This window comes from Peromyscus eremicus, chromosome 5, assembly GCF_949786415.1.
Source record: "Peromyscus eremicus chromosome 5, PerEre_H2_v1, whole genome shotgun sequence".
Taxonomy (NCBI): domain Eukaryota; kingdom Metazoa; phylum Chordata; class Mammalia; order Rodentia; family Cricetidae; genus Peromyscus; species Peromyscus eremicus.
Genome location: NC_081420.1, coordinates 70,865,072 through 70,881,925, shown reverse-complemented (window position 1 = coordinate 70,881,925; position 16,854 = coordinate 70,865,072). Strand labels below are relative to the sequence as shown.

The 16,854-nt window shown below is 43.6% G+C and overlaps 1 protein-coding gene across 3 annotated transcripts; it reads right to left on the bottom strand.

Moving 5' to 3' along the window:
- Window positions 1–1,340: 1,340 nt before the first annotated feature.
- Otud1 (OTU deubiquitinase 1) lies at window positions 1,341–16,541 on the bottom strand. Of its 3 annotated transcripts, none has more exons than XR_009379386.1 (2): window positions 14,911–16,541; window positions 1,341–2,553 (listed from the first exon to the last, which is right to left on the bottom strand). XR_009379386.1 is itself a non-coding variant. In XM_059263664.1 (1 exon), the coding sequence occupies exon 1, from the start codon at window positions 16,404–16,406 to the stop codon at window positions 14,988–14,990; it is 1,419 nt and encodes a 472-aa protein (XP_059119647.1). In that variant the 5' UTR covers window positions 16,407–16,541; the 3' UTR covers window positions 14,731–14,987. The 3 variants fall into 3 exon arrangements, 1 of the variants encoding a protein (XP_059119647.1); XR_009379385.1 differs by lacking the exon at window positions 1,341–2,553 and adding an exon at window positions 11,128–11,283; XM_059263664.1 differs by lacking the exon at window positions 1,341–2,553 and having other exon boundaries at window positions 14,731–16,541.
- Between the last annotated feature and the right edge of the window lie 313 nt (window positions 16,542–16,854).

The following is a 16,854-nucleotide window of genomic DNA, read 5'->3' as shown; positions in this document are numbered from 1 at the left end:
GCATGCGCCACCACTGCCCACCTGGTATATTTCATTCTACAAGAAGGCTCAAAGTTATATTTTAAGCCAAGTATACACCAAGAAAGGCCACTCTATCTTTCTAAAGTCAAGTTCTACAGTAAGTCATCATCTTTAAAACTTCAAATTCACATCCCTCTTTCTGTTAAGACCTTCTGTAACTGTAATGTAGCCTTATTCTATGTGGGAAAGCTTCCTGGGGGTCGGAATTCCCCAACCACCAGCTCTTGGATAATTAATGAGTTGCTATCAGAAACATAATCACTCTTGCAAGGAATGAGCAATCTACTGTGCACACTAGTTCCTCTCCTTCATCTCGCCTTATGCTTCAAGTATTCCTATACCTAAGTCTACTCTGTCATCTGCACAGCAGAGGTCTAACTCTCACTGTGCTTAAATACAGACAGATCATAACTTACCCCTCGCTCTCCCTCCCACCACACACGTGTCTCAGTTATGCTATTTAAAGTATTACACGCTATTTCAAGAATGAAGGTCTTTATCATTGTACCATAGCATTAAACACAGCGCCAAACTAAAATTTGGGATGTGGAGCTTACAAGAACCTGTAATGTATTTTTACGCTGCAATTTTTACATGATTAAGTTGTACATGTTCACATTTTTTTTTTTAGTGTCAAACAGCTCAACACAGCTTAAAATAAAAAACAGCAGTTCCAACTATAGCCCTCCCATTCCCAGGCATAAGTCCACTCCTGTACGCTTTACTCTGGTTTTGATTACACATTTTAACTAACGTGCTTACCTTATTGTTACATTATAGTTATGTGACTTGATATTTAGTGTGTTATTATGACTATAAATGCAATTTGATAGAAATGTGTAATCTTAAAGTATTTTATAGAAATATTAGGACACTTAATTTTTACTTTTAGACATTATAAAATGTTTTAATATTTATTGGTGTGTGTCTACGTGTTTGTGGATGAGTATGTGTGAATGTGTGGATGCCATGGGTGTATGTGGAGGTCAGAGGACAACTTGCAGGTGTTGGTTCTCTTTCCACCGCGTTCAGCCCAGGGATTGAACTTAGGTCTTCAGGCTTGGTCACAAGCACCTTCACCCACTAGGCTGTCTTATCTGATCCATGTTTTCAGTACTGGAAAATAAGAATTTAACCCTCTTGCATTCTCCACGTATATGTACACTCATGCATCACTTATGAGAACAAGACACCTCAGCAGTCTCCTTTGGTGTCCATGGGCATGCGCACTTGTGTTCACACGCACATAAAAAAAAAAAAAAAAAAAAAAACTGTAGTCAAATCCCCATGACATAGGTTTTTTGTTTTGCCTTTGTTTGGCTGCAGAATCTAATTGCACAGGTTTCACAGTGCATCATTCCAAGGGTCCTGTTCCCATCTGAATCCACAGATCCAACTTCTATGGCTGTCGAGAATGGCCCTGTGGGTGCTAAGGGACCTTGCAATCTGCAAACTGTCATGGAGTTCTAGGAAATCTTTTCCCTAATCTTTCCTGTCAACGAGTGCCGTGTTCTATTTCAGGAACACAACAGTCAGATATTGGACTTTCTAGATTAATCTTTTCACTTTCCTTTTCGGTCTTATTTTATATTTCATGCCTCCTTGTTCTACTTTGAGAGATTTCTTCCATTTTTATCATCCAAATTTCTACTGAATATTTGACTTTGGCTGTGCTATTTTTAACTTAGAGAATAGTTTTAAAAATAGCATTCTACTCCCCAGGGTCCAAGCCCTTCTCCCTGCAGATGTCATTTGTGGGCTGATTTGTGTCTTCTCTCTCCTTTGGCGGTTTGTTCTCAATCACTACATTCTTTTCTGTTGCCTTTCTCTTTCCCGTTCACTTGCTATTTTGGTTATTTTGCTGTTTTGTTTCAGAGATGTGTAACTGCTTCACGACACGGTGCTGGTCCTCAGAGGGGGTGCGGAGCCTTGCCTGTAGTGACAGAGTGGCTCCAGACTTGTGGCTTTTACTGAGGATCCCAATTGAGTGTCTCTTCTTTTAACCCAGACCAATAAAAGGAATCTGCCTCAGGTCAAGGTGTAAATCTAGCAGTTGGTATGCTCAACGCCAGGTGGGGGCAAAGCTGGGTTCTCACCTTTTAACACCTAAATTTTCTGGTAGATACCTGATTTCAGTATGGTGGGCCTTTCTTGGTTCTCTGTCCAGTGTCGACGAGGTCAGTTCCTAGGGCTCCTCCAGGATGGAGAAGCCATTGTCAGCTAGACATTAGCATCCATGAAAGGGATTCAGGGGTCCAACCCTGACTTCAAATGCGTGGCCTTAACTCCACTTGTGATGCCACCATCAGAGGTCACCATGGACCTCCAATGCTGTCCTCTGTCCAGGATTCTGCAGAATAAGGCTGTGCCCAGACACACAAAAAAGGATAGATGTTTTTCACTATCTCTGTACTCACGGGATTACATTTTCCCATCATTTTAATGAGAAAATATTTTGGAAGGAAGAAGTAGAAACGTTCTGGAAATGCCATTTTTGAAACCTAATCTTCCAGGGACACAGCTTAGTATTGACTAAAAGAAAGAAAACATGTCAAGATGGAAATTAATCAATATCATTGCTTTCAAAAGGACTTATAACTTTCAAATTCTGAGATAAAATTCAAATGTTAAACATTCCAATGCAAAAATATGAAGTCAGATAATTGTATTAATAATGAATGTCAAGGCCTCTAATAAGCAATGATATATAATACCAATATATATCTTTAAAGGAGATGGTCCATTAGGTAAAGATGCTTGCTACACAAGCTTAGTGTATTATATGAAAGAAAATGGCCCCCAAAGGGAGTGGTAATATTAGAAGGTGGGCCTTGTTGAAGTAAGGTGTGGCCTTGTTGGAAGAAGTGTGTCACTGTGGGGGTAAGCTTTGAGGTCCCTTTTGCTCAAACTCCCCTCAGTGTGACACAGACCACTTCCTGTTGCCTTCTGATCAAGATGTAGCCAGCACTATGTCTGCCTGCATGCCGCCATGCTCCCCACCATGATGATAATGGACTGAGCTTCTGAAACTGTAAGCGAGCCACCCCAATTAAATGCTTTCCTTATAACAGTTGCCATGGTCATGATGTCTCTTCACAGCAATAGAAACCCTAAGACACCTGGCAACTAGAGTTCTAGTCCCAGAACCTACATAAAGGTAGAAACATAACCAATTCCACAAAGTTGTCCTCTGACTCGTACATGTGTATGTGCACCCATACCCACACACCATACATAATAGAATAAAAAGTTTCAGGCTGGTGAGATGGCTCAGTAGTTAAGTACTTGTTCTGTCATCATGAGGATCAGAATTCAGACCCCCAGAACTCATGTAGATTCGAGCCTCAAAGGTGGAGCCGAAGACACCCCCCCATACACACACACCCCACCCCACCCCCACACCCCCCCACACCCACCCCCACTTCAAAGGAAGCTGACTAGTGAGATTAGCTGCACTACTCTGCTTGGATTTGATTGAGAAACTCTGCCTTATTGAATGAGATAAAAGATTTCTGACACCAATCTTAGACCTCCCCATGCAAGCTTACCCACATGCATGTGCAAAACATGTATATACACACAAGCAAATACACATCAAAATGGAAAAAGGCAAAAGAAGCTTAAACTGAAAAAAAAAAAAAACTTAAATCAGAGTAAGGATAAAGATGAGAGGTATAAACTATGCTCGGTGTGAAGATCTCACCCAGGAAAGGGTGTCTCAAAATGTGCTTTGAGCAGAGAGCACTTGGGAAAGGGGGTGCTCCACATGCACCTCTGAACTCCCCTCATGTCTAAAGACCAATCCTCTGGGAGGAGCTCAGCCTCAGGAGTCCCTTCCCTAAGAACTTTATCAACCACGGGGACAACTAAACTTGGATCATAGGAAAGGACCCTGGAGGTTGATACCATGCCCAACCATCCCATCTCTTAGTGTTCACAGACAACCTTCATTCATCATGAACGTCCTCCTATTCCCTTCCCTAGGTTGAGCATCTACCACTCTAAGGACCCCTAAGTCTTTACTCCTTTCCCTTCAGCTCAAGACAGGACGTGACCTTTGGTCGCTTGCCCCTTCTTAAGGTCCATGTGTGGTGGGACTCCCATGCATACACGCATGATTGGTTTTTCCTGTCAATCTGTCTATGTCAATTTGCTCCATAGCTCAACACAATCTAGACTGACACAGGAAGCTAATTCTTTAGTCCCCATAAATGCACGTGAGACGGCACCAGGCAGTGGAGCAAATGGCAGCAAGGAAGCAGCACAGATCTGGCCCCAAGCTGCGGTGAGGCAGGGTACCCTAGGTGAATGTGGGCGTGGAGCGTGAAGCTGGGGGCCTGACCCCGGCTGACCACTACCGCTTTCCTCAGCCCTGGCCTTCGGCGGCCTTGGCCTCCAGCTCTGCACTTCCTGTTTGCCACTTGGCCATTCACTGCTGAGACTGGGACCACAGCCTCCTCCCTGACAGACTGCCTGGTTTGGCAGGTTAGAGCCGGCCAATCAGAAAAGGGCAGCTCCTACACCCTCCCCCACCCCCTTCTTTTTTTTATATATATCTTTGGCCATGCCCTGACAGGTCCAAAGATGCCATAGCCAATCAAGTTTAAACTAACGTAACAGTTGCTTGCTTAGCCAATCATGTTTGCTGGAGATGACCTAACTGTCCCTGGAATTCCCCTATCTGGGCTTCAAAGGAGCCTGTGAGCTTCTTTCAGTGTAAGCTCTCAGGGTGTCGCCATTTTGTTGTACGGCTGACCCGTGTATGCAGGAATTTTCTCTTGAGAAATAAATGCTCTTGTTTTCTCTTACGTGAGTGGCTCTCTTTTGTGAGATGATTTGCAGACCCTAACAAAGAGTTAGTTCATTCTTGTGCTTGTAAAGTATTATAGAAGTAAATATAAAATACATTCAGTGGATACACGATGTTATTTATAATTTAATACCACCACAGCCTCTGAAATAGATACAGCAACTGGTTCCATCATGCAAGTGATGAAGCAAGGTCAAAGAGGCTAACCAATTTACTCAAGGTCATGCACGTGCTAAGTTCTTTAGCCACAATCTAAAGCCCAGCTGACTGCTCCAAAGCAGCCCCTGGAAAGCAAAGTGATTTGTGAGGAAGATGGGATTACAACCTCTAATTATTAAATAAATAACTTGCTGTACAGCCTGAAAGTGTACACCACATTGCACACAGTACTTTCTTCAGGCAGTCAGTATTTGTTGAATCTTTCCTTCCTACTTCCAAAAAGTGCTTTTTTTTTTTTTTCTTTTTTTCTCTTTTTCCCAAGTGACTCAGCACATCAGTGTGGCTGGCCCTTGATACCTTCAGACCTAACTTGAGAGTGAGTCACTTTTCAGTAATTGTAATAAAATATCTGAGAAAGTCAACTTAAAAAGAGGAAAGGTTCATTTGGCTGAGTTTCTGATGCTTCAGTCTCTGGTGGATCACTCCAGCAGGTCTTAAAGAGAGGCAGAACATTATCTTTGGAAGTGTGTAGGGAGCAGAAGAGAAATAGCTTAGAGTTCACATATGATGACAGCTGGGAAGTAAGGTAGGGAGGGCTAAGGTTCCAGTGTCCCCTTAGAACATGCTCCAATGACCTAAGTACCTTTGGCCCCACTACCCAAGGTTTCCTCACTTCCTAACAGCACTGTGAGTTGGCAACCAACCCCCTTTAGCACGTGAACCTTTGGGGAAAATTTAAGATCCAAACAGAACAGGTAGATAAAACAAGACACAAAATCACAGCAGAGATGGGGTAGATGAGCTCTGCGCGCCCCCCTCCCCCATTTACTGAGAAGCTATTGGCAGTGGATAGTTGCTCCAAGGGCTGACCCCATACCCATGCACATATGGACATCACTAAGCAGAATTAATGGGTTATTAAAAAAAAAAAAGACAGGAAGTTGTGAGGAGGCATGTTGGGAGGTAAATGGGAGTTGGAGGAGAGAGATGGAGGAAGTTATATATGAACATATTTCATTGAATAGATGTTTGAAATTCTCAAAAATAATTTTTTAAAGCAAGGCACACTAAACAATGTAGTTACTTGTCTCTGTTCCCTAGGTTTCATAGAGACCACCGCCCTGCTCTGTGACAATACAAGGCTGCAGAGCCTTATATTTAGGATAGTTACAACTTTCTTTTTATCAACTACTTTTGATTGATTTTTTGCTAGGAATATGCTACCCAGTTTCCATTGGGAGGGTCCTTTGTCCTCCCTAGAAAATGGGTCACTAGGTGTGTTATTATTCCCTTTGTCTGTGCCAACCCACTCATGATGATTCTTAGTAAATTTCATTTTGGAGGATTAGTCTCATTGTTAAATCCTAAGTATGACTCTTTTTTTTTTTTTTTTTGGTTTTTCGAGACAGGGTTTCTTTGTGTAGCTTTGCGCCTTTCCTGGAACTCACTTGGTAGCCCGGGCTGGCCTCGAACTCACAGAGATCCGCCTGGCTCTGCCTCCCGAGTGCTGGGATTAAAGGCGTGCGCCACCACCGCCCGGCTAAGTATGACTCTTTTATATAGCCTCTTGCCCACTCAATACTTACAGCAGCTTCCTCTGCCTTCCTTTCTGACGAAGTTGAAAAGAGCAAGGCTAAATCTTTATATATATATATATATATATATATATATAATATATATACAATTTTAGTAAGTTAGTAAAATTAGTAAGGTAAAAATTAGTGAGTTCACAAATATTAGCAAACAAACTAATTTTAAGCAAGCCAGCCCCCACACAAGTCTTCTAAAGGAAAAGCAAGCAGAAACTCAGGAAACAGAATCAGAGAGAAAACTAAAACCAGGAATATGCTAAACAAACAAAGTCTGTAAAAAGCCTAAAAAGGAAAAAAAAATGTTTCTAAATTGTTCTTTCTAAAGAAATACATGGCTTACATTGGACCCAGATTTTTCAAGATATTTCTGATACACTACCAAAGAACAATTAAGAATAGAAGGAAATAGAAAAATAGTTCAAAAATGTGGAAAGCCTTGCATGGGTACACTTGGTACCTGACCATTATATTGTTGGGGGGTTCATAGGGAATCCTAAATCCTAATTTTACTCTCATATGAAATAACTTAGTTTTATTTGCTTCATTTACAAAAAACCTTCAGTATTGTATATCTTTGTTCATAAGATATGTGAACTCTAAGCTATTTCTATGAAGTACAGATTTGGAATGCCTACTGTTCTCTACGAGAATTCAATCGCCTTTCTTGGACAACGTCCTAACCCACCACACACTTCCAGGCCTAATGTTCTAATGTGTGGTGGGCGCCCAACAAAGATGACAGATGTGAACGGCACCATCTTGGCTCGTGAGGCTTTTCTCTCCCTCAGCAGCTAGATTCTAGGTGTGGTGGTGGTGGTGACCCAGCTTTCATCATGCCCGAGGTGACAGGGCTGGAGAGTAGAGCTGCCATGCCAACCCACACTGCTCCCTTCACATCTGTTAAGAAACAGAGAAATCAATGTTTTGTCACAGCAGTTTGGCCTAGCTAGCATAACTGCCTATTCTTGTAGAGTCAAGCTGCCTTCTACATCAATGAAGTCAGCTCTTGGCAAATTGCTGTCCTTCAGAGAAGCACAGCTTCGACCAATAATACCAGCAATAAAATGAACAGATTAAAAAAAAAATTGAGAAATAGTTTCTTTTTATAAAGTTCAACCTGTAGCTGAAACCTCTCTCTTCTTTGGCCTAGAAGTTGAGGTAAATTATTCCTGAGGCTTCTGCTTCAGGCATGCTGTATTTTATCGAGGCAATGAGCATGGCTGAGAGTAAGAAATGCCATGAAAAGATTACCCCCTTTAGCTCTAGTGAGCAAGCCAGCTAAGGCAGTGCAGTGATGGCCGCATGAGAACTTCCTGGCTGCATTCTTCTCCTGAGCTGTGGCATTTCCTCCTGCTTTCATCCTTATGACATCACCAGGCTTGCTCATATTTCTCTTCGAGAAACAAAAGTGTGAATGCTTCCTGTTTGTCGTTAGAACTGAAAGCCTCCTTTGAGTTTATTTGACAGATTGGCTGCACGGGTGTTATATGACACATTGGTAGAAGCTATCTTCACAATTACCTACTTTGTACAGGGCCTTAAATGGCACCTTAAAAAGCTAAGAAATGCAACCATATTCTCTTCCTCAAATTCTTCAAATTGGGAATTCTAGTTTAGAAGGAATATCAGCACTTAGATTTAAATCAGTGTTTCAAGTACACATTACTGGTGGCGTCTCTGTATATACCCTGCCAACCCACTGGCACCCTGGGTTCAAAATTACAGTTCGAAAAATCTGGCTCAAAGCATAAAAGTGTGTGTGTCCACATACAAGTGTGCATTTTCTACTTCAATTGCTTTAAAATATCAAATGCATATATCTCTTTGGGACCATGTCATCCTTTCTTCAAATCACCATTGTTTATATTCTAATTGTCAGTCATTCTAATTGTTCGATCATTTCAGTTAATAAAAGAAAAAAGTAGCTTACTCTCACGGACAGCAAGGGCTATGGAAGACTAGCTCATTTCTGGTATAGACATAATTCACACTCATTCAAGAGGTATTAACAAGGACATACTCGGAGCAGTCTGCACAGTGTGATGTGGAGGAGTGAAGACTGAAATTTGCACTACTTCTAAGCTTAGTGGAGCAGTGAACTAAACATAGAAATGCATGAACAGAAAGGAGGTGATGGCAGATAGGTTCATGAATGATTACCTCTGCTAGGAAGGAAGCCAAACATTAAACAGATGTGACAAATCCGTGCTAATTTTGAGGATTACTATAGCCAGTGTTTGACATTTAAATTAGGTACTGCATGCATTCAGAGACCTCTTCATTGGCCAAACCCACAATACCATCAACAACTACCAAAGAAAAGGTAAAGGCAGTGGGGGGTAAAGCTGTCAGCAGTGGATCAAATCCTTAAAGCTTAAGCACTTGTCTCATAGGTGAGCCTCCCAATTTACAAAACAACAAAAACAACTAAAAGCCAGTTAACTTTTAGAGTTCACTCTAATGAAGCCTAATGTCTCTAACTGATGTAGGACATCACTATGGGGAACTGGGACCAGAGAGTAGCCACTGTAGGAAACCAGAATGTTTGGAGGGGACAAGGAAGAGGGAAGGAAGCTGGTGGCAGGGTTCCCAGGAAGCCGAAAGCCTGTGAGCACAGACACTTCTCAGCCACCCACTGAGTCTCAGAGCAGCAGACCCAATCCAGCAGGGCAATGCAGGAAGATGAAGCTGTTTTCAGTCACTGTCTAAAGGCACACAAACTCTTAAGGAATTCCATCTAAAGTCATTACTTAGCTTACCTTACATTTTTATACATAAACTGACCATTTATTTAGAAATTTCAATTGTGAGAAACAAAGCAGATTAAGTTTTACAAAAGAGTGATCTGGTAACAGTGAGTTCTCTCTCTGATCTATTACTCGGAGAACAATTGCTAGTGACCCAGTTTCCAGCAGAGGAAATACACTGACAGTTTTGATGTGACCCATGCTACTTACCCTGGCCCCATTGATCAACTGACACAAGCGTGCTGTCAGTGTTACTGAACACACCATGCTGAAAGAATGCCTGCGATGTGTCCGGCATATCTGGCCAGGCTCTAGAGAGGAAAGAGCAAAGCTAGAAACTGCTATAGTCTTGGTTAGGGTAGCTTCATCTAAAGCAAGCCAGACCAAGACTCGGAAACCAGGCAACACCTTCAAACTCAACACAGGTTAATCCAAGTTCTGTATTTAAATAAGTCCTTTTGGTTTTCTTAAGGTATTTCTTAAGGTATTTGAAAGGTGACACAAAGATAAATTCTATTATTTCTAAGTTCATTGATTACAGAATTCTAATACTTCGGGGACAGAGATGTAGCTCAGTGGTAGAGTGTATGTTTACCATACATGATGACCTGGTTTTCAAACCAAATGCAGTCGTTTTATAACCAACAATTTCAGTTTAAAATGCCCAGATAATTTTATCAATGACTATACTCTACTTTTATTAGAGTCAAATCATTTTAGAGATTATACCCAGGCACTAAATATTTATCAAAGCTCCTACTTCCTTCCAATTAATTCCCTCATTCAGATACTGAGTATGTACTCTGCTAGGTATTGGGTTGGAACCTGAGGAGTCAACAGTGAACGTAACATAGCCTACATCCACTATACTTACATACACGGGGCTAAAACTGAAATACATGTAGTCTGGCTTCTCAGTGACTATCTGACTTAGTCTAGATACACCTTCATATGACAACTGCTAAATGAGAACCTGTGACACACCTACTCCTGAATTGATTAGATATGTTTCTCTTAGCCAGCGTTCTGTTGCTATAACTGAGCACTACAGGCAGGGTTTATTTCACAGTTCTGAAGCCTGGGGATGGCAGGTGCATCATGGCAACTGTCTCCAAAGGCCTTCTTGCTCTATCAAAACACGGCTGATGGTATCAACTGCAGAGCAGAGCAAAAAGCCAGACAGCTGTTTTTATAACACAGCCAGCCCCTCAATATTCCATTAATTGGCTAACCCAGTTAGCTACCAAAGATTCCACCTCTCAAAATGTCACACATGCCTGGGGACTATGTTCCTAACACATTTTCTGGGGGAGGTCCTGTTGTGGTATATTTGTTTACACTGTAAAGATGTGTCTCTGCCTAAGGTGCCTTCTGATTGGTTTAATAAAGAGCTAGGTAGACAGACTAGGTGGGACTTCTAGGGAAAAGAGAGAAAACTGAGAAGAGCGACAGAGATATGCCAGCAAGACTTGGAAGAAGTTGGACAGAGGTAACCAAGCCACATGGCAGAATGTAGATTAATAGAGACAGGATAATTTAAGTTATAAGAGCTAGTTGGGGAAAAGCCTAAGCTAAGGCCAAGCTTTCTTAATTAATGTCTCTGTATTATTATTTGCTGGCTGCTATGATGAGAAAGTACTACTACAAGGTCCCCAAATCATAGCACCTGCATAGAAAATTGTGCATAAGAACACTTCTTCCTGGATGCCTTTCTTGGTACCTACTTTAGTATCGTGATAAATTAAGAGAAAAATACATATTTCACTAAAGCAGTGAGATTATCTCAAGACCCTTTTTTTTTATTTATGCACAGAAATCACAAAGAAAACCTTTCATCATAGGGCTGTTCACACATTCCGAAGCAGACCAATCTTGATGGTCATGGGCTCCTCAGGCATTTCGTCTCTATAAAGTGTGGTTTCGGAGGAAAGCTTTATACTAATAAAAGTGAAGCCTGTGAACAAAGTCCAGAAAAAATGTAATGAAAGCACCCCAGGCAAATGTACTTATCTACATTGATTTAACCCTCAATCCCACTAAATACATTAACACAGGTAAAACAGATCTCAGAGGAAACATCTGAGTGGAAAATGAACAAAAAGACTCAAATATTAGGCTTCTGCCAAAACGCTAAAGTTCCCTGCAGTCTTGGATTTTAGGTAGGAATCAAATGCACATTAACCATTATTTTATCGTAGGGCTTTTGGTTACTTTTGTTCTTTTGAGGTAGGGTCTTGCTACAGATCCCAGACCGGCCTGGAACTTACTATTTAGTTCAGACAGCCTTCAGCTCAAGATCCTCCTGTCTTAATTCCCAAATAGAATTTATAAATGTGTATCATCACACCCCATTTGTATCATAGTTTTTAATCTATATGCCATTTCAACAAAATATTCAAGTTAATAGTGTGGTTTTTCTCACTAATGTCCCTGAAAATGCTTGTTGGGTTTATTTTACATCCTATCCTCCCCATGTTTTAGAGGGAAATAAACTCTAAGGAAACTCGCTATTAACTCACAGCACCAACTGTCTCCTTCATAGAACGTTGGGCTCTTGGCTACTCTGCAAAGAGTAACTGAAGGAATGAATGTTTAATAAACTAATTGCTAAAATCAAGGTAAATAAGAATAAACCAAGCCGGATGGTGGTGGTGCACGCCTTTAATCCCAGCAATTGTGAGGCAGAGGCAGGCAGATCTCTGAGTTCAAGGCCTGTCTGGTCTACAGAGCAAGTTCCGGAACTACACAGAGAAACTGTCTCGAACAGTCAAAAATAAATAAATGCATAAACAAACAAACTGAATCATCACCTACCTTTTCAGCTTTTTATGTTCTGTGCTTACTGATCCACGTTTGTCACTACTAACATATAAAACTGGCACAGCAGTAGAGAAGAAATATTAAATACAAAGGAATGACTCTACATTTCCTTCTCCAAAAACAACAAAACAAGCACTAAGCCACACAGACCAAATGAGAAGGATGTAAGAAAACTTTTCAGACAACTAAACACAAGCCTCTCATATTCAGTAGCAAATACTGTTCCTACTGACATCTCACATGAAAAAAAAAAATCACTCACCTCCAAAAATATAGAAATATATGCTTTTGAATTAACATTGCATTGGCTAAAGCTGACAATTGCCCTTGTGTATAAATACTGCACTGTATCACACTACCACGTCATCTGATCTTAGAAACTGTGTCAAAATCCTCACACTTCTCAGTGGAAACCAATGGCCAGGGATCCTGATTTGGAAACCTATTTAAATCAGTAAAAGACTTAAAAAAAAAAATTCAGGAACATCATCTATTCTGTTTTCTGGTGTAGGTTCTCAGCACTTCCAAAGTTCATAAAACAATAAAGCACACAGAGGGTAACTGCATAATTCAAATAGCATTTGTTTCTGACCAAATTATGTAACCAGTGAAAACAGAACAAAACTTTACCTAAAAGTTTAGAGATCTAAAATTAACATTTAAATTTCTGACAACTTTGCCTTTCCTGTGTAACCAATGTAATCCTTCCAAGCATGTTGTTACCAGATTCAGGCATCTGTAATTGTGGTCTTTAAGCAATCCACTGAAAAGTAACAAATCTAAATTAGCTATTGTTGTTCTGCAATAAACTTCACATCCAAATGATACATACAGACAGGTGCAGTCTTTTACTCTGTTTGTGCTGCTACAAGAAAACACTTCAAACTGGGTGATCTATAAAAGAAATTTCTCACCTTTCTAGAGGCTGGGAAGTCCAAGAAAATGCCATGTTTCTTATCTGGTAAATCAGTCCTTTACAAAGACAGTGGCCTCTAGGCATCCATCAACTGCAGAGGTCTTAAAAAGGCCTAAAGCTAAATCTTTCGGCCCTTTCATGAGGCCTATTTCATTTAAGTGGCCACAGCCCTCATGACTTAATCTCTTCCCAAATGCCCCACCTAGTGGGAGTTAAATTTCAACTCATGATTTTTTAAGGGGGCATATTTATACCATAACATGCATTTTACAACTAAATCCCGTTAAAACATTTTAAAGTAGATTCCCATAGCCAAGAGGAACTGATAAAGTAAATTCAGGACACTACTTTGGCTACTCTTTAATACAGGAAAGTCTAAGCCAAAAAAAATGGATCACAAAGTATGACATTTAATTAGACTTGGGCTGGTGAATTGCACTTTCCTATTCATTAGCCAATAGGTACAGCTATAATTTGATAGGAATTATAATTAGAAATAATAAGAGCAACTTCTTGAGTCACTCCACCTTTTAATATATTTCATTGAGATTTATCCTTTGAATGATACTTTCTTGTTCATGTGGGAATTTGGGAAACCTCCCAGGATTCTGGAGCATTTTTACAGGTGAAAAAAAAATTGTGTACACTTAAGAAAAGTTCTTAGAGACCTGGTTACTTAAAAACCACTCTACCCAGAAAGATGTAAAAGTATACATTTTATTCATTCATTCCATCAGCTGAGAACTGCTATATTGTACAAATACATTATTGTACAAAAACAATCACAAAATGTTACAAAATAAAAAAGTACAAACTTCATTACTTAATAAATACACTAAAGGTAGTTAAAAGTGGCAACATATAGATTCTTTTTTTTTTTTTTTTTTGGCTGGAAACACTGTTTGACCCAGCAAACCATACAAGCTGTTTACATTTTTACATAATACAAGGTAAACTCTATTTTGCCTTTTGGAAGAACTTTAATATGACAGAATATTAAGACAGTAGCCTCCTGCTAAAAATAATGGCCATTCTGTCAGGCCCAGCTACTTAGGTTCATTTTTTAAAATCTTAGTTGAAACCAAGAAGCTGTATAATGCAGGAGACTGGACGTCTCACAAAATTTCATACATGTTAAACGTCTTTCCTAAGAAGTTGATGAATAAGAAGAAAACAATCAAGAGCAGCAGACAATCTAAACATCAGAGTACAGAATCATCATTCTGCCACAGCAACAGCAGACTTCTATTCAAGTAAGGCCTGTACTGTCCTTTAAAGAAAAAAAAAAAACATCGTCCCAAAGCGATCCCTTCCTTAACTGTCTTCAAAGCGGACTAGTTCTAAAAAAATAACATTTCCCCCCCAAACAACAAATCCGCTTGTTTCATCAAAGTGGAATGGGCTAATCATCTGGTAACATAATGTGTCAAAATATCCATTTGAAATAATTAAGAATTGTGAAATATTTTAACAATGTAAACTACTAAATCACAAACTGAAATAAACTTCATAGAAAGCACTTCTCTGGATTATGCTTAAAGCCATTTCTCGCAATTGGAACACGTCATAGATTAAAGTACACCCATTTTTAAAAATGTGCAAAAATACATTTTTATAGAAAATAGACTACCGGGAATGAACAAATTCATACCGTGAGACATCAGCTTGCAAATTAAGTAGCGCTCACTTTATACAGCAAATTATAAATAGCAGCAGGCTCACCCAAACCTATTAGGAAACATCATTCAGGTGCCCAGCAACCTGCAGCTCTGAGAGAACATTAAAAAACTGATTAAGGCATTACACCTACAGCCAATCTACTAGGAAGTTGAAAAGTGCCATTACCCTAATTAGAGTTCGTGTGGTTTTCCCAACACAACTGATGTACGCCATTTCCCCGGCTTGTCAGGTCCTCAGATTTTTCAAGAGCATGCGTTTTGTTCGATATACATTTTGGACAGGGATATGGCCATGGACTTGGCAAGTTCTTCATCGCGTTTTCTCTGCATTTGGGTTTGCTTGCACCAATTGTCATACTCTGGGTTAGGGTAGGAGTGGTCAAAAACAGCATCATAGTGTCCATTGCTGAGCCAACTGAGCCAAATACTAGGCCTTAGAGAATCCTCTGGGCCCAGATAGTGGATCATGGTAGACACGGTGGGGCTCTCCAGTCTCCCTCCAGTAGTTAAGTGTATATTCACATTCAGCATCTGCCCCATGGCCAGCAATTCGGGGTACCCAGCCCACGCCCCATCTTGGGCAGCCGCGATAATAAACTCCCCCACGTCGCCCTCAATCAGGGGGCTGAAGTGGTCGAGGTGGTCCGCGATGTAGTGCACAGTCTGCTCCCTCAGCTCCCGGTGCAGGCTCTGGTCCCCGTACACGGTCTTGCTGACAGCTCGATAGAGGCAGTTGCCGTCGGGGATGATGTGGAATCGGTACTTGTTCCTCTGCCTCAAGTACTTGTCCTGCCTCTCCACCTCGGCCAGGTACAGGGCGAGCTTCTCGTCTCTCTGATCCGCCCGGGGCGCGCCTACCGCTTCGCCCGCGCCGTTCGGGGCCGGCTCGCCGCTGCTCCGCGAGAGCGCGGCGGGTACGGGGTGAGCCTCGGCCTCGGGGTCGTGCCGTCGATGCGCGTCGGTCCCGGAGGCGTCGCTGCGCCCGCCCGCCCGGTGGTCCCAACCTCGGGGACTCCGCTCCGCCCGGCGCTCCTCGCCCCACGGGCCGGGGCCGGACTCCGGGCTGCCGGGGACCGGGGCAGGGGCCCGGTGCTGGGCGGCCGCCAGGGCCTGGCGGTGCTCGCTCAGTCGGAAGTTCCTGTCGGGCACGTCGCGGGCGGCGTTCGGGGCCGCGGGCTCGTCGGGCCGGAGCAGTTCCTCCAGCAGCCAGGCGGAGGAACCGCGGCGCGGCGGCGCGGGGGCTGCGGGCGGCGGCAGCAGGAGGCGCTCGGCGCCCAGGGCCCGCACGGCGATGTGCGCCGTGGACGTGAAGTGCGGCGGCAGCGGCGGCTTGCAGCACGCGCCGGGCGGGGCGGCGGCGGCAGCGGCGGCGGTGGCAGCGGTGGCGGTCCCGGACCGCTCGAAGCAGGCAGAGAAGGCGGGCATGGCGGCGGCGGCGGCGGCAGCAGCGGCGGCTTCGCGGGGCTCGGTGGCCGCGGCGGGTGGGCGCTCTCCGGTATCCGGCTCCGGGGCGGCGGCGGCGGCGGGGCCGGCGGATTGCAAGGAGACCTTGAAGGTGGAGGCGGCGGCGGCGGTGGTGGCGGCGGCGGCAGGCGGGGCGGCGGCCGTGGGGCCCGGCGTGCCCGCAGGGTAGTGGGTGCACACGCTGCTGTAGAGCTGCATGGCTGAGGCCGCCCGCGGCCCCTTATAGCTGCGAGCCCGGGTCGGGGACACACCCTCGGGCGCAGTGCCCCGGGAGCCCGAGAATAGCGCTGAGCTCAGCGCCGCCGGCCGCCGCCGCCACCGCCGCGTCAGGAGCCGCGAATAGCGCCCGGGCCGCGACCCAATTCCTGCTGCGCCACAGCGCGCGGGCGGCCAGAGGGCACCGGAGGGCGCGCGCTCGGCCCGGGACTCCGGCGCAGGACGCCGCCGCAGCTGTGCCCCGCGCCGGCCGCTGGGGACGGTTGGAGAAGCGGCCCGCGCTGCCGAGCGCCGCCCGCCCGCGAGCAGGAGTGCCGCGCGCCGAGGGTGGGAGGCGGGGCCGCGCTTGTTTACCTCAGGCCGCGCGGCCGCGTCACGTGCTCCCGCTGGAATGCGCGCCCCATTCAAGCGGGGGCCGCCCCGCCCCTAG

Bases quoted from the DNA above. Each gene is read 5' to 3' on its own strand.
- Otud1 (XM_059263664.1), bottom strand. From the start codon at position 16,406: ATGCAGCTCTACAGCAGCGTGTGCACCCACTACCCTGCGGGCACGCCG.